This window comes from Pelobates fuscus, chromosome 5, assembly GCF_036172605.1.
Source record: "Pelobates fuscus isolate aPelFus1 chromosome 5, aPelFus1.pri, whole genome shotgun sequence".
Classification (NCBI taxonomy): domain Eukaryota; kingdom Metazoa; phylum Chordata; class Amphibia; order Anura; family Pelobatidae; genus Pelobates; species Pelobates fuscus.
In genome coordinates this window covers 217,120,756-217,141,800 of record NC_086321.1, presented here as the reverse complement: position 1 = coordinate 217,141,800, position 21,045 = coordinate 217,120,756, and the positions used below count along the sequence as shown (strand labels likewise).

General features: G+C 36.7%; 1 protein-coding gene across 1 annotated transcript in view; it reads right to left on the bottom strand.

The window, feature by feature from the left end:
• TRPM6 (transient receptor potential cation channel subfamily M member 6) overlaps positions 1 to 21,045 on the bottom strand; it is a 182,170-nt gene that overhangs the window by 73,230 nt on the left and 87,895 nt on the right. Inside the window, exons 7-13 of the mRNA XM_063455032.1 lie at positions 17,202 to 17,373; positions 9,704 to 9,878; positions 7,549 to 7,672; positions 6,939 to 7,011; positions 6,754 to 6,854; positions 3,783 to 3,917; positions 3,566 to 3,619 (exon numbers count right to left, since the gene is read on the bottom strand). Of these exons, the coding sequence (XP_063311102.1) occupies positions 3,566 to 3,619; positions 3,783 to 3,917; positions 6,754 to 6,854; positions 6,939 to 7,011; positions 7,549 to 7,672; positions 9,704 to 9,878; positions 17,202 to 17,373 (834 nt within the window). The remainder of the gene's footprint in view (positions 1 to 3,565; positions 3,620 to 3,782; positions 3,918 to 6,753; positions 6,855 to 6,938; positions 7,012 to 7,548; positions 7,673 to 9,703; positions 9,879 to 17,201; positions 17,374 to 21,045) is intronic.

Sequence of the window (21,045 nt, the reverse complement as noted above, 5' to 3'; positions counted from 1 at the left end):
GTATTTTTTTCTATTTTTTATTTTATCAATATTAAAATATTAAGCTAAATTAAAACATATGGAAAAAAGAGTAATCTAGATTTTCAGAAGAACGTTCTTTTATGTTTAATTACACTGGAATCATAAGGCCATTGCCCATTTTAAAAATTATCTGAAATTTAATTAACTGGACTTAAAATTAATTAAACTGGATTATTTCACATATAAATGTTGTGTAAAGTACTAAAAGTTGGCTCCAAGTCTTATGCATGTTCATACACACCATTGATCCCATTATATTCTAAGGCACCTTATAATCAGACAATCTGCACTACACATTAATTGTGATTTCATGTTTTACATGTCACTGGACATTATAAAAATCATCAGTGGTGGCTCATTATATTTCAAGATGGTGGGGAGCTAAAGTCTTCCAATGAAATTTAACCCTATCCACATAACCCAACATACGCTACCCCTCATCCAATTAGATGCCATGTTTTTTTATGTCATATGCCTGTAGATACTTTTATTTGGAGACACTTTATAGAGGTTTGAGTCCACCCATTAAAGCTCTTACACAAAGACAACTCTAGAAAACAGGACAATATGCAGGCCTACTTTTAAGGGCATACAGGATCTGATGAACTAGTGCATAGATAATGAGTGACATCAAGAACCCCACTAGAGCAGGCTAGACATGTCTGAAGGACAGAATTGTTTTTCTATTCAAATGCCCCTTGACATTATTAGTTTCTCAGGAACTCCGCAACATTTCTAACTATAACAAATGAGGGGGAAATACACTACAAAGTTAATAATGACTGACACAACATGCTTATCTTATCGTACAATTATTATTCCTTACCACGCCAATATATTATTTTGTTATTGCAACAAAAACTGGAGGTCGCTGCCCCACCTACCCTTACCAACCAGCCCCCTCTGCAAGACTTCTTATTAAGTTATATATCATTTGTGAATATAAGTTAGAGTGACAAGTAACACAAACACCATAGACAAACTATGGTTTTCTTTATGCTCTTTAAAATTGCCAAACTGATAAATCTGTTAGCAATAGAGTTATTCACTATGGTGAGAATACAAAGTCAAAGTAAATTTCAAATATAAGGATATTTCCACATTTAAATTAAATTATATTGAATTTATTTTAGGAATCTTTATTTTTAATTGAATGCCTTTTGAATTGCATATTTGGTTTCTTTTTAATAAACAAATTATTCAGTTCGGAAATACATTTTATCAATACAATAAAACTTGTGCTTTTAATTAGTGGAACATTTCCTATATAAAGAAAAGAAAGATGGCCAAGCTGTGATGGGAACTCACCCTAGATACAACATATAATTACTATGCTTTTTGCAAGTCAATGTAATTAAAAATGCAATGTTCAAGGTATACACCTATAAAGCCATATATCCCTAGGAGAGATTGTTAAACAGCACTTGAAATCTCTTTTATGTGTATGACAGGTTCTTCCAATTATCCTTACAACGTCACATTTTTAGTCTAGAGACTTTGGTATCATAATACCAAAGTATGCAATTTTGCTCAAAATGTTAGATTTAAGAAGCAAAAGGACACTATAGACACCAGAACCACTACAGCTTTATGTAGCGGTTCTGGTGTCTATAGCCTGTCCCTGCAGGCTTTATAGAAAAGGCAGTGTTTAAATTGCTGGCGAGTAACATCTCTAGTGGCTGTCACTCAGAGAGCCATTAGAGGGACTTCCTGGGTCAGATCCTTCAATCTTTGCTGGACCAGCACAGACTAGCACAGTGATGGAAAAAGGAAAGTTAAATACTTTTTAACGCCATCCTGAGGAAGGCCAGACATCAAACATTTAGTCCAGCACTGTAGTGTTAGGAATAAATTTTTTGTATGTGTTCTTTTAAGGACACAATGATACTGTATAGGGATAATTCCATAAACATTGAATTGTAGTGAAATGAAAACTAAACTGCATTATATAGGTGCAACAATTGTTGTAATAAAAGCAGATTTGGAAAATTGTCTTCAAATCAGCTACTCTTTTGCCTGAATTTGTAATTATGCTTTCAATTTCAATTCACTACAAGTCAGTTTGAAGCTAGTAAACCCCATTTTAAGACTATGTAAAGAGCATTTCTATTAATAGTACTTGCATTTATTTCGCAGATAATTAAAAGATTATTTTCTATATTATTGAAATCAGACCAAGGTGCGACAGGAATACTCCCTGCGATTAACATTAGATCGCTTTACTAGACCATTATGAAATCTAAACTAAGATTGCTTATTTGCATTACAGAATGGTTGTGTACACACACCAACCATTCATGCCAAAGTTATTCTAAATATCAAGCACCTCACCCGAATACGGAAGTCTTTCCACATGGCACCACTCAGATTTCCAATAACAAATTCAGAGTGACAATTATTAATTCTATTTTGTTATGCCACCCTTTTTTAATGTTACTTAAAGGGACACTATAGTCACCTGAACAACTTTAGCTTAATGAAGCAGTTTTGGTGTATAGAACATGCCCCTTCAGCCTCACTGCTCAATCCTCTGCCATTTAGGAGTTAAATCCCTTTGTTTATGAACCCTAGTCACACCTCCCTGCATGTGACTTGCACAGCCTTCCATAAACACTTCCTGTAAAGAGAGCCCTATTTAGGCTTTCTTTATTGCAAGTTCTGTTTAATTAAGATTTTCTTATCCCCTGCTATGTTAATAGCTTGCTAGACCCTGCAAGAGCCTCCTGTATGTGATTAAAGTTCAATTTAGAGATTGAGATACAATTATTTAAGGTAAATTACATCTGTTTGAAAGTGAAACCAGTTTTTCTTTCATGCAGGCTCTGTCAATCCTAGCCAGGGGAGGTGTGGCTAGGGCTGCATAAACAGAAACAAAGTGATTTAACTCCTAAATGACAGTGAATTGAGCAGTGAAATTGCAGGGAAATGATCTATACACTAAAACTGCTTTATTTAGCTAAAGTAATTTAGGTGACTATAGTGTTCCTTTAAAGAGAAACTGTAGACAGGGCAATGCAACTTCTTAATCTCACTGTAGTAGTTATAATATCTGTACTCCCCTAAAGCCTCTCTTCCATTCAGTGTTTAATAGTTTTTTTTTAACTTTTTAATGCCAAACAAGTGTCCCCAGCAGCCAATCCACTCTGTGAAAGAAAGAATTAGCCAAATAAACAATGGGACGCTGTGATTGGCTGAGAGTGTTAGCTGACCTCTCTCAGCGCCCATTGTTGGTATGAATTGGTATGGCTAGATCTACCTTATATCTACCTTATATATACCTCATTCAGTGTTAAACTGCTTGAAAATGATTTAACACTGAATGGAGGGACAGCACCAGGAGCCTTTAGGGAACATAGCTACTGAGATGAAATGGTTATACAGAGTCCCTTTAATTCCTATACAGGTGTGAATGTTTTTATCATGCCTGGTATATTTCTTCTCACCATGTACATAATAGGCTTTTGGATGATATTTGTGTCACAATATTTTAGTATCATTTTCAAATTATCGGTAACAAAAATTATCAATTGTAATGACATCATACCTGTTTCACATCCCTGACAAGATGGTGCAGGAGTAGATTAGTTGGTCCTTGCTTCTATAATATGAAAAATAAAACATTAAAATATCCATGTGTTATTATTTATTCATGTCAAGAACACATTTATACATGTAGATTATGATCTAGCTAACATGTTGGGGCTGATAGCTCAGATTCTTTTTAGGCATGTGGCTAGCTACATATACATATAAGTACTCACAGTATTGTAAAGTTCTTCTAAGCGACTAATGGTCAAAAATCGATGCATATTTACTCCATATTCAATCAAGAGCTTCACAAAATCCACACGATCCATGATTAAAGCATCTTGCATTGCTTGCTCCAAAGATCCAACCTGAGATAGGTGAAATCAGGTTCATCAGTTAGTTCGTTAGTTGCACATGTTTTACTAGATCAAATTTTTGCGTAAATACAAACATTATATCTGAAGAAATGTATTTGAAATATGTAGTTTCTATGTATATATACACACAATTCTCTGTAACTGTTCTTCTTTATGCCCATAGTTACACTGGGAATATATATAACCCTTGTAGGCAATGAAGAATCATAAAGAGATGTGGAGGGGAGAGAAAGAGACAGAGGGGAAGAGAGATGTGGGGGAGAGAGAGACAGGGAAAATGGGGGAAAAGAGACTGAGGGGAAAGAGAGAGACACAGAGGGAGAGACACACATTGGGAGGGGGTGAAAGAAGAGAGAACACAGGGGGAGGGGGAGAAAGAGGCAAAGGGGTAGAGAGAAACACAGGGGGAAGGGAAAAGAGACAGGGGGAAGAGAGAGATTGGTAAGGAGAGGGGAGACATGGACACAGAAGAGCCGTGAGGGGGAGAAAGAAACATACAGAGGGACAGGGGGAGACAAAGAGGCACACAGAGGGGCTGGAGGTAGAAAGAGACACACATATGGGCTATATATATATATATATATATATATATACACACACTCACACACATATATATATGTATTAGTTATTTATATAATTACACATATATTAATGTACATTTATATATGCATAATACACAGAGAAATGTCATTAATATGTAACATATGTAATGAGCAGATATTGGCCCATTCTTGTTGCTAGGTGCATATTCCAGCACAATAACATATTTAAAGTGAAGAGCACACCCACAGGACTTCACAATAAACAAGATAACATCATTTATCACTCCTCAGATAGCTGTTAGAGATCCTTCCTGGGTCATGGCTGCCTAAAATGCATCCAAACATTCAGTGTCTCCTCCCTCTGCATGCAGACATTGAACTTTCCTCATAGAGAAACATGCATTCCTGACCCTATAGTGGTTTTAACACTATAGGGTCAGGAATACATGTTTGTGTTCCTGACCCTATAGTGATCCTTTAAAATGTCAAGGTAGCTGAACTGAAACATTTTTTACATGCAACGGCACATCTGCTTAAAATAAATCTGCATGAATATGTGCAGCAATTCTGGGCACGTTTCAAATTAATAATGTTGCAGACTATATACAGAAATTGATTAAATAAATAAATAAATTAGGGAATGTAAAATTAGAGCAATGAAGATAAGGTAGAAAGTTGCATACGTTTCCAGTCAAGCAATTGCCGAGTGAATGTGGCATTAACCCCTTAAGGACCAAACTTCTGGAATAAAAGGGAATCATGACATGTCACACATGTCATGTGTCCTTAAGGGGTTAAACAAGGCCACTGCATACAACTCTGGTGATCTGTTTTGTACCAGGACAGAACAAAGTGTTTACTAAGCGCAGTGGTCAATGGCCTCACAATAAGAACAGTTCCCAGACAACGTCTGCATAGACATGTTGCTTTATAAAATTCAGTAGATACATCTAAAAGATGTTTATATTCTCAGGTAGAGCAAGGCTTTACAATTAATATGGTCATTTTAATAGATTGCTGATCTAAATAGAAATGTATTTACCACTTTGGAATCAAAAAGGATTTTATGTTTCACTTTATAGATTGCAATCGGGAATTCATTTTTAGATTTATTTTTTATATTTGACCTATTTTACCCTGAAGGCAGCAACAGGGAGGTGTGAATGGTTGAAATGATGGATTCAGTTATTGTTCAACCTGTATACCTGTTAGTAATACGCATTTCAGATAAGGGGATTGAAATTTCGTTTAGAAATGTTACACAATAACATTGTGTATTGTTTAGAAATGTTACACAAGGCTGATGCACAGATAGACAAAACAGAACAAATATTTCTACTTTTTAATGCTAGTTTTACATCTACTCGTGACTATTAAAATACAATTCACTAGCACACTATGTTGCAATTCAATACAACCTAGTTGAAGAAACATTGCAGTAGCCTGCTCCAGTGGTAAGATGTAAAAGGCAAGTCTTGGAGGAAAAAAAAAATAATTAGCTCAGATACCCAAGGGCATGATGTAGAGTCTGATTATAAAGTTCTGTTACCATAAATAATAGATTTTTAAAACAAAGCTATAAAAATGTCTATTCATCATGGCCTCTTTAGTATTACTCGGTGGTTGTGCGTTCAAGTGGAAAATGAGAGTTGACACATACTTAGTCAGGTGTATACTTTAACAAGGAAAAACCAGATTGATGAGAACAGGAAACGACCCCTACAGCATATAAAAATCACTTAAAAAATCGTATAACATGCGCATAAGTGCCAGTTCAGCACCCCATTGCCTACAAGCAAAATAAATAAATGTGACTGTATTTTTTAAAAAGATAAATATTGATAATGATTAGATATGGATGTGGAGAATATAAAAGATTTTGAGCTTACTATATGTATCTTAAAACACACATGAACGTTGTTTACTATATGAGCAGTGACTGTAAATGGCTGCTGAATATTTCATTAGAATACACAACAGAAAATTTAAAATTCTTCACCACAAATTTTTAATATGTCATTCTACAAACATATGTTATCATACACGTCTAGATAACTAGATAGATAGATAGATAGATAGATAGACTGTACAAATGTTCAATGTATTAATTTATTGTCATTAAAAACTTAGCAATGATAACTTTTGTGGTCCTGAAAAACGAAACATTGTTGTTATGTTTAATTTAAATTCAACTTTTACATCCCATTTCAACACAGTTTCACGCAGCCATTTCAATTACATTTTCAAATAATTTCTGTGGTATGGGTTTTGATTAAATACAGTACCTTCCAGTGCTGTCCATACACAAGTATGTGTTTTTTTGCAATATCCACTCGATTCCATGCTAACACCAAACTTAGCTGATCTGGAGCAGACATATTAGTTCCTAGGAAATAAGTTAATAAGTAGAATTAAATGTGAACGTAAATAACAAACTAATGAATATATCTATAAAACATCAACTATTTACCTTTTAATAGAGCAGTCAAAATCGCCACATCAATATCATGCTGTTCTTCAGACTCTGCATCAAATATTGTTATCTGTTAGGACAAAAATATGTTGTACATGATGCTGCTTTAGTTCTAGGTAATAAGTAAGCTATACCCCTCGTGAGCTATACACTCTAGTCATTAACCTTTCATTCTTTTATCTTTACCATCTTATTTCATATACATACATGCTCACACAAACTAGGGTAGTAACCATAACAAAGCAAAAAAAATGTATACATGTATGTACAATTACAATACCATCACATATATGCATATATTATTATTTATTATTAGTTTATTATTCATACAGCGCCATCAGATTACATAGCGCTGTACAATGGGATATATATAAATAAAACTTCTGTAAAATAAATTAACAAGATATTGTTCACTTTCCATTTGATAAAGTCAAGCCCTTTCAGTGAATACAATTTTAAATTACCGTTCTGATTCTTTTGGACTACAGGAAGTAACCAATATATACAAGTTAATCAAATCTCTGAATGGAGGAATAATCAATTCCCAACGCGTTTTTAATAAAAAATGCTTATGTGTTTGTTGATCTGATGTGACTGTTTAGCTTACAGATTCACGGTGCTCCATACATTCCATCAACGTATAAAACACATGGTTAGAATGTTTATGTCCAAGATTAAAGGTTTTCTGAATCATTTGCAAGATTTCCTCCTTTAGTTGTGGGCGGATCTCCCTGTGGAACATGTACAGTTGATAGTTAACCTCCATGCTATACAAAATGCATGCAATGAACAGAGTTGAAAGAAACTATCTTCTGTCTAGGAAATGAGAATAGACCCACAATATCAGTATGTAAACTAAATGATCACAAACTGGTAATCCTAATGCTATAACAGTTTAGGTCCCAGCCCCTACCTGTAAGGAGTAAAACAGCAGTTGTTGTACCTTTCCTTGATCACAGCACAGTTCTCAGCACTGCCTTCCTGCCTCATGGCCGAGATCATCAAGACTGATGACCTCAGCCAATCTAATGTTTTGCCTTAGGAAAGCATTGGGAGGCTAGTTCGCAAGTGTGTCTAGACGCTGTGCCAATCAGATGATCTCTTTGAGAATATCTGATTGAAATAGCTAATTTTCACTCTGCTATATCTGTGAAAGTGCCTCTAGTGGCTGTCAGAGTGTCAGCCACTAGAGAAATTTAAACACTGCAAGTACACATTGCCAGTATATGCAGAATGGAAATGCTTTACATGGCATGACAGGAACATGGTACCCAGATGGCTTATGAGATGAAGTTGTCTGAGTGCCTGTAAGCACCAACAGTGATATATTGCATTTATATAGAATCCTTAAAGGGTGAGTGTAAGCCTCAAAACCATTTCAGGTTAATGAAGTGATTTTGATGTATAGCTCATGCCCCTGCAGTGCCCGTTCTTTATTGTCCCCAATTAAAATTTAAATTACTCCTAATTCAAAGCTGAGTGAATGCTGGACTTGATGGAGGCATGTCTTCATTTTCAGCTATATAACTTTATTTCACTAATTCATAGCCACACTTCCCCAGGTTGTGACTCACACAGCCTTCCTGCATTACTTCAGCACCTGTGACGGGAACCTGTTTATCACTCTATTCAGCGCTAGCACTTTGACATTTTCACAGCTCTATTAATTGCTTACTAAATCAGTAGTCATTGACTACAGCTAGCAGCCTCCTTTGCGAATAAAGATAAAGAAAACTGAAAAATCATCAAAGTTTGCAGACCCCAACTAGACAGCATCAGATAAAGCACTGCTGCACGTAATGTATTTCTTTTTTTCATATACTTGTAAAATGTAAAATATCTAGTATTTAATTCATTTTGATGTATTTGTTTTATACTATTTTTTTTTACAGATATATGCTTTTGTTGGTCCCAAATGCTTGTGGAGGAAAAATCATTAGAGAGAAGCATTTTATTGTCCAACATTATGAATGTTTCTGAAATTTGTGGCAAGTAGGGACATTTGTAGAGGCCAAATGGGGTTGGGTCAGCTCAGCTGCAGTAGCAACTCATGTATTAAAGGCAACTAGGAATGGTATAATTTAGATTTTTAATGGGACTTTAATAATTTTGATTACAACTGTATACACTTTGTTGTATTTACTTAAAGGGAGACTATAGACATTTTGCTTAATTAAACAGTTTTATTGAAGAGATTATGCACTTGCAGTTTCACTGTTCAATTATCTTCCATTTAGGAGTTAAATCACATTTGTTTCTGTTCATGCAGCCCTAGCCACACTTATCCTGGCTGTAACTGACACTGCCTGCATTAAAAATGTTTTTATTAATTTTCTCTCAGATGAAACATGCTTTAGAAGTTTTTATATCCTGATTTGTAACTTGAAGATTTAGATATTAAATTCTAAATCACATATATTGTTTAATAAAGGAAGTTTAAACATTAGATCTCTCTATACAGGAAGTGTTTTGGAGAGCGGTGTAAGTCACATTCAGGGAGGTGTGATTAGGGCTGTATAAGCAAACTGACTTACCTCTTATATTATAGAGATCTGAGCCAAATTACTCCATTAAGCTAAAGTTGTTTTAGTGCCTACAGTTTCAGAATTTGAAATTCCAAAAATTAACCAGTTCCTTGGATTAAACTTTTTTTTTTTTTTAATCCTGTTGGATGCTAAATATAATAGCTTCTAAATTCTGATCACATTAGGCAAGTAATAACATAAAAGTGCCAAAAGTTCCAAATGAAGAAATAAGCTTACCTTTTATCTGCTGTATGCTTATGAGCAAATGCCAAAATGTCAGCTGCTCTTCCTGTTCCTTCACAAACAACAACAGGCACTGGTGGGGTGCTTTTGACATACTCCCAGACCATCAGGATCACATTTGGACCTCCTTCTACGATCAGTCCTACCACTGGGACTCCTTGACCCATTCCTGTACATTAATGAGTCATCACATCAAGTTGAAATACTGGTGTTCCAAGAACAACCATACTCAGGAACAGATCCAAGTTTGATCTATTAGCTATTCTGTTCCAGTATATAGAAACAAAAGGTGTTGTATAATGCTTTCCATTGAATATAATCTGCTTTGAGTGGTCCTCAATTGTCAAATCAAAGGATCTATTCATTCCACCTAGCTAAATATCTTCACCACAAAAATAAACCAGAACTTAACACCAAAACAATGCGCAATTAATATAAAAAAGCTAAATTATGTGCGTGGACACCTGTCCCAGACTGACGCTGGTCTGGACCTCAGGAGACCACATCCAAGGTCGGTGTAATAGCCAAAACAACTGCTTATGAATAAGTGCTGATGCAGCACAAAACACCTAAGGCATGGGACATATATAGTGTTATATTCGTTTGAAATGTTGTTTGCATGGATCATTCCTTATGTCCATAATGAAAAAAAAAAAAACACTTTTAAACCATTTCTAATATATTTTATCCTTAGAGTGCTCTCTAAATTTAACATGAAAATAAAAAAGTAAACCCATAAGGTGAGAGTACAAACCTCTAGTATATTTTAAAAATCGTAACTTTATTTAGTTTATTAGGGAGGAAAACATTTTACTACATTTTAAGAATAAAGTGTTTCTCTTTCTAATTAAATAATGCCTACCCATTTAGTTTTCTTTTATCTTGTGTTACTGATTTTAGAGTAATATATTCTTCACCCTAATCATTGTAACAACTTCAAAGCTGTTCTCTTTTTTTATTCTATTCAGATTCTATATATATTTTTACAAGGCCCGGATGCTGTATTCAAGGATTTAATTGATATGTGTGTGAAGAGGTTGTTGATCCAAGGAGAAATCTGATTGCCATTATGGGCTCATGAAAGAATTTTTCCTTTTTTGTGGCATAATTGGAAATGGTTACAATTCCAGTTGGTAGCCTTCTTTCGGATCAACAGCATAACAGAATGGGTTTCAAGGTTAAGCTTGATGGACTCCAGTCTTTTTTCTGGCTAGATTGCTATGTAACTATGTTACTTATATTACGGTACAGCAACAGGCTGTGTAGGTAGTATATGATAACCCTGTAAAGATATGTATTAAATAAAAAAAGTAATGGGATTCACTCACAATGTTACAAAAAAATTTGTAATAAAAAATGGGTTGTTTTCCTAATTAGAGCGAACATGCAACCTAAAAAATTAACTGGTAGAATATAAAACTGCCTTGGTTTTGTGGTCATTAAAGGGATACTATTGTGTTAGGAATACAAACCTGTATTCAAAACACTATAGCTCCCCCTGCCTCCCCCGTCCCTCACTGCCCACCATGCTCGGACAATACGAAGAAAAAAACGTTATTTACATATTTGAACTTAGCATGATGTCTCTCGGCATCGGGTCTGTGGTTCACCTCCTCCAGCGTCATCCGACGGGGTTATCTAATGCACATGCATAGCGAGCGTTGCAAGCACAGTAGGCCCTCTCCATAGGATAGAAAGCAGTGAATCAATGCTTTCCTATGGGGATTTCGCTGACGCTGGATTTCAGTTAGGGGACCAAAAGTCCCCTAGCAAGCACGACGTTTTACATTACAAGACTGACAGCAATAGGGACACTGCACCCAGACCACTTCAATGAGTTGTAGTGGTCTGGCTGCCTAAAGTGTCCCTTTAAGGGAAACTCTAACCCCAAAAAAACACTACAGCATGTTTTGGTGTAAAGAGACTGTTCTGTCCCTGCAGTATGACAAATCAAATATTGCATGTTCTATGAAAATTTAGGGTTTATATTTGTTTTTAAGAAAACACTAGATGTGCTTTCCATTATTGTCCTGCACTCTTACACTGAACCCTTCCCATAGAGATGCATTGGGGATATGCTAACTAGTGCATCAATCATGGTTATTCCAGCCAGAAGTGGAACAGTGTAAAACTGCTTTATTTTAGGATTGCAGGGAAAGATGCTAAAAAGCCAACGAGTATGTCTAACATTAGAAATGGACATTCTCTACAAAAGGTGTGGAATGTATACACAGTTGAAAAGGTCTTGGCTTGACTATATGTCCAGAATTCTGATTTAATTGTCTGGTGTCAACACAAAATAAAATACCTCTATAACAGTAGCATGGGGATTTTATTTCTATAAGCTTCTTATTTACTTATTTTAATGTAGCAAGCACTAGCCAGCACCACATAATTAACCTTTGGGTTGCCGAGGGCGTTCTAACTATTTGCCTACTGGCTGCTAGCACTGCCGGTGGGCAAATAGTACTTTAATTTATCATTCACTTGCTTGCAAACGTGCATCATTGGCATCCATGTGGTCATTGATAAATCTGTGATTTATGTGCTTGGTTCAGGTGTGATTATCACTGACATTCCAAACTCATACAAACAAATGTTAATGAAATGGCAGGACCGACCAAATCCTGACCACATTTCACTTTAGTAAATCTGTGAATTGCCAATGTAGTCAATTCTGTAATTGTAATTGGATTTTGTCCATTGAGACAAAAGCCAGTGTTTATTGAATAACCGTGACAGTAAGCATATCACACTACTGACTGATATACTATAGCCAGGATGTGAATTAAAAGTAGCAGGCTCAGTGCTGTTGGGGCTGAGACTGTGTGCATACATTTGATCAGGAGGTCTTTCTGGCATTATGGGGCATGGCTTATGTGCTTATGGTGCAGCATTCTGCAAAACATTTATTCATTTTATGCAAAAAGTAGAAAGATTTGAGCATGCAAAAAATATAGCATATTAATAAGACCAAATTCTATCAAATGCATTTAGTTGTATTGGTACCTTAAGTGTCCCTTACGTTTGCTACTCTACTGGATAATAGAACCCCATCCTCATTCCTAATGTCATCGGTCACCTAAAAACTATTTTTAATAAAATAATCCTTTCATCAACTATTGAAAGGAAATCATTTTTTTTAATCAATGTAAATTAGCATATGACAGCAGTGGTGGCTGGTGAAGTTTTTAGATGGTGGGTCACAGGGCTCATGCCCTGTAATTTGGTCCTGTCCCCGTCTGTAAACGTTGCCCTTTAACTTGTTGGACTTTGCCCGCTACAAGGTTTACTCCACCACCATGACCACTTCTGATTTTAGAACTAGTTAGTGTGGTAGGAGACTATATGTGCAGCGCTTCAGCTTAAACAGCTGCACATTCAGAGATATTTGAACAAGTTAACCTCCCACACTTGTGACTTTGGATGCCATGAATTCTGTTCAGGACTGTCAAATGTCATAGCTGTGCCAAAAAAAATTTCAGTCATCAGTGCACACTACATGCTGGCAAAGCATGTCATTAGCTTGGCTGCAAGGGGGAGCATTTGTTTCCCCTCCAACCTTTATTACATTCTAAACACCATCTGTTTTTTGTGTTTTTGTTTAAATATTCCATCCCTCCTTCCCCAATCCCTCGCCTCGCTGGCTTTGTACTTGCAAATGCACACTTAGCTGGTTAAACTGTCCAATCAAAGACTTCTCTACGAAAAGATTTTGATAGGACCTTGCAACAGCTGCCATGATATCAAATTGGTAGTGGAAAGCCATGTTGGGAGCTTTGTCCTTTGCCGGATTTCATGTAAGTTATAGCTTATTTAAAAGCCTCATTTTATTATTTATGCGGGGGGCGGAACCTAAACAATAATGCCCAATAAGGCATTATAAGGTATTATTGCATATAAGTAATAGCTTATTTCAAGGCCTTATTTTGTCATTTACATGGGGGGGCTGAACCTAAAGAATAATGCCCAGTAAGGTATTATAAGGCATTAATCATAAAAAAATAAATAAAAGCTGTCAAGAAATGGTTGCAATAACCCTTTAATGTGCTAATACCTATATTCTATCAATAATATATTAAGGGTTTTACTTATAGTGCCACTCTAATTGCAACAACAACTGGTGGGGCACTGCCCCTATGGATGACCCTTTATTTTCTGATATGATCCTTCAACCATATACATTGGGTCGAATAATATATGAAAACCAGCAGTTAGTCACTATGGTTACAAGGTTACAGTGCTACACAATAATTTAAGTGTCATCCCCTCCCCCCACATGGCAATTTTGGCAACAAAAGCCCTCTTCTTCTGCTTAGATAATTATCTTTTTCAAGTCATCCAACCTTCAAAATAGTATATTGGCAAAGATAGGCAGTGAGTGCTGATGCCAGGTTAGTCCAGCATTCACAGTCTTTCCCATTCAAAGTTAAGTGGATAATGCATAAATTAATATTCTCAATAATGAATCACTGCAGAAGGGCCAGGCTTTGAGTGCCAGGAATAGTCCCAGTGTTTGTCAAACTATTAGAAGGAATTTTAACAGAAAGTGAGGGGAAAACACTCAATTTCTTTGAGGGGAAAATGGGTGGTACACTAAACTTCGTAACTGCTACAATGAGTTGTAGTAAGTGTGTCATTAGAGTGCTGCTTTAGACACTTTTGTGATATTACCTCAACACTTTATTCATAGTCAAAGTACAGAGCAGCACATAGCCACAGAGAGCAAGGCAGGGCCGCCACGTGTGGGGCCCATCGGGTGGCCCACACACTTAGGGCCACCCGATGGGCCCCCTCCTTCAGGGGCCCGGTCAGCGCTGTGGCCGTGGTATAGCGCAACCGGGCCCCTTTAAAAAAAAAAAAAGCAGCCGCAAGTGCTGCTGGGAGGAAGTGGTTACAAGTGAAGAAGGAGCCGCGCCGACTCTCATCATCCCCAGCCACCCTCCTGCAAAGGTAAGAGACAGGAGGGTGGCTAGAAAATGAGCACTGTGTGTGTGTGTGTCTTTCTGTGTATGTCTGTATGTATGTCTGTGTATGTATGTTTGTCTGTCTGTGTATGTCTATGTATGTCTATGTATGTGTCTGTCTGTCTGTATGTCTATGTATGCATGTATGTATGTCTGTATGTATGTGTCTGTCTGTAAGTCTGTGTATGTATGTCTGTATGTATGTATTTCTGTCTGTATGTCTGTATACATGTATGTGTATGTATGTGTCTGTCTGTGTATGTCTGTATGTATGTCTGTGTATGTATGTCTGTGTATGTATGTCTGTGTATGTATGTATGTCTGTATGTCTATGTATGTATGTCTGTATGTCTATGTATGTATGTCTATGTATGTCTATGTATTTATGTCTGTCTGTATGTATGTATATGTATGTGTCTGTCTGTAAGTCTGTGTATGCATGTCTGTGTATGTATGTCTGTCTGTATGCCTGTATACATGTATGTGTATGTATGTCTGTGTGCATGTATGTCTATGCATGTATGTCTATGCATGTATGTCTATGCATGTATGCATGTGTCTGTCTGTCTGTATGTCTATGTATGTCTGTTTGTGTATGTCTATGTATGTATGTCTGTATGTATGTATGTATGCATGTATGTGTGTATGTATGTATGCATGTATGTGTGTGTATGTATGTCTGTCTGTGTATGTCTATGTATGTATGTATGTCTATGTATGTGTCTGTCTGTCTGTATGTCTATGTATGTATGTATGTCTGTGTATGTCTATGTATGTCTGTATGTATGTCTACATATGTGTCTGTCTGTAAGTCTGTGTATGTATGTATGTATGTATGTATGTCTGTCTGTCTGTATTCATGTATGTGTATGTATGTGTCTGTCTGTGTATGTCTGTATGTATGTCTGTATGTATGTCTGTCTGTGTATATATGTATGTCTGTGTATGTATATGTATGTATGTCTGTGTATGTATGTCTATGTATTATGTCTGTCGGTACGTATGTATGTCTATGTATGTGTCTGTCTGTAAGTCTGTGTATGTATGTCTGTCTGTATGTCTGAATACATGTATGTGTATGTATGTATGTATGTTTCTGTCTGTCTGTCTGTGTCTGTATGTCTGTGTGTCTGTATGTATGTCTGTGTATGTCTGTCTGTGTATGTCTGTATGCATGTATGTCTATGTATGTATGTCTATGTATGTATGTCTGTCTGTATGTATGTCTGTATGTATATGTATGTATGCATGTGTGTATGTCTGTATGCATGTATGTATGTCTGTGTATGTATGTCTGTATGTATGTGTATTCCTGTATGTATGTATGTCTATGTATGTATGTGTCTGGATGCATGCATGTATGTATTTCTATGTCTGTCTGTCTGACTGCATGTATGTCCATGTATGTATGTCTGTCTGTATGCATGTCTGTGTGTGTATGTATGTCTGTATGTCAGTATGAACGTATGTCTGTGTGTATGGATGTATGTCTGTCAGTAGGTCTGTATATATGCATGTATGTCAGTCTGTATGTATGAATGTATGTATGTGTGCCATTATGAATGTATGTGTGTATGGATGTCAGTGTCTGTATGTCTGTATGTATGAATGCGTGTATGTATGTATGTATGTCGGTGTCTGTATGTATGTATGTGTCTTTATGTCTTCATGCATGTGTGTCTGTATGTATGTTAGTATGTGTCTGTCTTTTACTATGTATGCCTGTGTGTGTGTGTCAGTATGTATGCCTGTATGCGTGTTTGTCTGTTTCAGTATGTGTGTCTGTTTTCAGTATGTATCTGTGTCCTTTTGTATCAGTGTGTGTGTTCGTGTCTGTGTATGTATTCCAGTGTGCGGTATTTGGAGGCGGACCCAGTGGGCAGTATTTGGAGGCGGCCCCTGGGGTCCAGACCCTGAGCTGAGTTAGGGGCCCCAAAATTTCTGGTGGCGGCCCTGGAGCAAGGTGTGGAGTTTTCACCAAAAAATATATAGATGCAAATAAAAATAAAAAATTCTCCAGCACTATCAATGTTTCTTTATTCAAGTAACCAAAGTGTACAGCAATGTTTTGTCAAGCTACCAAAGTATGATGCTACCAGTCAAAATGTTGTTGTACACTTTGGATGTACAGAATATAATAGCATAGTTTCTATTTAATTCCTCAACACAGTCCGAAAATAACATCTGATATAGGTACACTAGAATCTAGAAATGTACACTAGAATGTTCTGAGCCTGTTTTTGACTATATTTTCCAATTGTAAGGATTATACTGTACTGGCATTCAATACACATTACTTAGAACATTTGTATGCAAATGTGTGGACTTGTTCTAGCCATTATTTATCTCTCTCTCAAACACTCTGAGCTTCCTCTAACTTCAAACTGCCATGGACAATATCAGAAATCAAGCAATCCCATCAGTGTTTTAGGACTGATGAAGAACAAACATTAAGTTTCAGGCATGTTGGAATAGCAGGGTACAAATAGCAGCGCTTCTGTCTCATTATGATCAGGCATACTCACTTGTGTGTATTTTCTGTTGTGATATGAACACTTCCAAATTCCTCCTCAGTTTCATTTCATTACCATACTTTCCCACTGTGCCATCATCTGCCAGGAGGAAATGGGAGTGCATGCTGTTCAGGCTTGTCAACTTACTGAGTGGGTTACCCAATGTCTGGTAGAGACACACAACCTGAAAAAAAACACAATGTTAAATGTATTTCTCAATATATATACAAATATAAACCACTCATTGCCAGCACACATATTTTATCTAGCTTTTGGATTGTAACCAATATAGGGTGCAGCCAGCTCGCTTGTAGGGGATATTTTATCAGAACAGTCCAGTTCAGTACAGTTATTTTCCCAAGTGAAACAAACTCTTTTTTATTCTTCATTTGTGGAAAATTACTGAACATCATACAATAAATTAAGTAACACTGTGGGAACAAAAACAAAAGGTGGGTAGGGATAACTTGGGGTACCTATGCTGCTATATGAATGTTCCTATGGCGGTTTTCCTTGACTGCGTGTCTAAAATCTACCTTACTCCCTCTGGTACTCTACAAGCTGCAATTCGAGTAACCCTCTGGTGGATGCTTAAATATGCATTTACCTACTGTAGTATTGTTGTGTGCTTACTGTGCAGTTTTGTGCAAATTTGGTTGAACCTATTCACTTATTCTAGTCTTTCATATGTCCCAGGATTTATTGACTGTTCTTAAATTGTCTTTTTGGGTTGCCACCATACACTCATACTTCGTTGCTGGTTAATGAGTTCTGTCACAGAGAGCATAATTGTTTGTCTACAATATCTAGCTAGCATTAATACTTGCAAATAAACCATGAAATATAATTTGCTTTACAGTTTTCGGCATATGTTGTGACAAAATTAGAAACAAACAAAGTTCTACTGATGGTGTAAGATTTATGCCTGTCCAGCACCTCGAGGAAATTGAATTCCCAATATGTACACTTGCTGGAATCAAGTTCCACCTCTATAACACTTTTCTAAAAACTTTGAAGGTGGGTTGCGCAAGTCATGAGGTCTTTATGAGTCAGAAATGCTTGATTCCGCCTGGTTGGATCTACGCTATGGCCTGTATCTTTTACCAGCCTTTAACAAAAGGTAAGTCTCCCACTTCCTCTTCAGAGACTAATATTCTGTGACAACACTTTGCGGTTAGGAAGTCCTCCACTACATGTTTTTTTCAATAATCGTCAAACCCTGCAAACTTTCTTCAGAGGGTAATTTCATATCCATGACTCGAAAGTATGACCTAAGCATTTACCTTTAAGCATGAACATTTTAGGTTATTGGGTGTCTCACATTTCTCTTGTAAAAGGTGGAAATATTTAATTATCACTCTTCTACATAACATATGGAGATGTTCCCAACTCCCTCCAGGTCTGAGAAAAAGATGGTATTGATTGATATAGGACCTGTATAGGGGTAGCTAATGATAAAGGTTGTGAGCTATATATTGTGCTTTTCATTCTATCCCACAGGTCTAATATTAAGATTGCGGTGATCAGTTAATTCTGCTAGGACTTCCATAGCCACAATATATTTATAAGAGGGGACAACAGACAACCCTGCCTTGTGCCATATGTTATCGCAAAAGGCTTAGGTACAAACCCACTATTAAGTACTTTGGCTAAACAATTTGTATTTTTAATGATTTTACTATAATTAAAAATTAGAAGGCAAATTTCTGTAGGACCGCCTCCAGGAAGGCAAAATTGAGTTGGTCAAATGTGTATTTAGCTTCCAGAGATAACACAATACCCTTATGTTTCATCTGTGTCACGTGTGCATATTCTCCACTCCCTGTCTTCCCCCCGACAATCTAAACCTGGTAGGCATGGATTATTGTGTGTATTATTTCCTGAAGTCTAGCTGCATAGACCATGGCTAATAATTTAGCATCCATGTTTAATAAAAAGATCAGATGGAAATTATGGCAAGGTTAGGGACCCATGTTTTACTTTTGAAATGAACCTGGTGGGTTTTCAACTGTGCTGCTAAAACTTTCCATGCTCTGTTCCCCTGATTGTATTGTGTAGTCCTTACTTTTTGAATGTGATATCCTGTCCATTGTAGATTAAGAGCATTGATCTTAGTGATAAGGTCTTTAATGGTCTGACCATAGTCCCTGAATTATTGAGCAATCTATGATCTACTCCGATGCTGTTCCTGTTGTGAGATATCCCTCAATATGGAAATACAGAGTTGCAAATGTATTCCTTCTCTTGTGGATATAGGGTGTGCCAGACATCATACATATCATTTTCTACAAGTAGTTTATTGAGAACCTTGCATTGGGTCTTCAATGTTTTGTGTCTGGGTATTATAGGGGATATTAAAGTATCGATATAGGGGTCAAGAATGTGATTAATCCCCGCCCATTGCCACTATAACTTGTTTAATTTTTTCAAACCTGATTAGAACTTTCACCAGATAGTTCCTCTCATTGGCATTTGGTGCACATAAATTCAAGTGGTAGGCCATCTCATTAATTACACACACTACTTCTGGGTATGCCACTAGTTTGGAGAGTGATTCTTTGGTATTCTTACTTACTAGAATATATACACCTTTTGGTTTTGATACTGCTGCTGCATGGAATTGATGGGGGTAATCCATGGGTTTAATTGAAGGGATTTTTGATTTGAGAAAATGAGTCTCCTGCAGGAATATTATGTCTGCAGATTGTTGCTTAGCTACCTGTAACATCATCTGCCTCTTATATGAGATTTTCAAACCTCTAACAATATGAGAGTATATCCACATACGATAATTAGCCAAGGATACATACTATATAGATTTGTACTAGACAGAGCATTCTATCTAATTCTGTCCTGTAATGTAGGTTTCGTTGCTGTTATAAAGCTGACATGGTCGACAGAGGCAAGATGTCTGAAACAAGTTGAGCATGACATACAGAAGTCTAGTGTATGTTTCTTCTAAGGAGCATAGTTTAGATAGCAATGCTCTTGAGGAAAGCAAGGGGAAGAGAGGCCTCCCACAACGCCAAACATCATAACATGTTGTTGACATACAGAAGTCTAGTGTATGTTTCTTCTAAGGAGCATAGTTTAGATAGCGGTGCTCTTGAGGAAAGCAAGGGGAAGAGAGGCCTCCCACAACACCAAACATCATAACAAATTAACATATATATTGTAAAAAGACAAAACAAAACATTTATCTTCCCTGAGCGGGTAATGATACAACAGAGATACTGCAGGGGTTTGGACTGTACTAAGTATTAGTAAACTTAGACTAGCTTATGCCCATTTAGTCAAGAAAGCCTATACATGAGAAAATGCCATATACCTCATAACCTGGATAGGACATAATAATCGAGGCTACTATCAAGGAAGCCTCTCTAGCCAGATTATGTCCAAGCACAACCCATAAGTGGTTCAGTCACTGTTCCACTTGTTTACCTCTGAATGGAGCCACAGATCACTTCTGAGGGTCCCTTATAAATGATCAACTTGTGTCTTCCAAGATACAACCAATAATTAAATCCATTCTCTATCTTGGGTGCCTGAGTCTTGGAAGTCTCTCAAAAGCTGATCCAGTAGTGAAACATAACATATCCTTCATTAAGTCTGTATGGGAATGGCACTTCTCCTTCAAACACTGTTTTGCAAGCAGTAGTGTAGAGATATCAACAACGTCTCGGTAGTCTACAATGTTAAGATGCAGAACAACGCAAAAACAAACACTAAAAACTAAAAATTTAAGGGGATGAAATGCAGCTTATGAGACAGTAATATAGTAATGGAAAATGTGAATTTAAATTTAGGGTGAAAATCGAATGACTTCTATTTCGGTATGCAGCTATCACCTTATTTC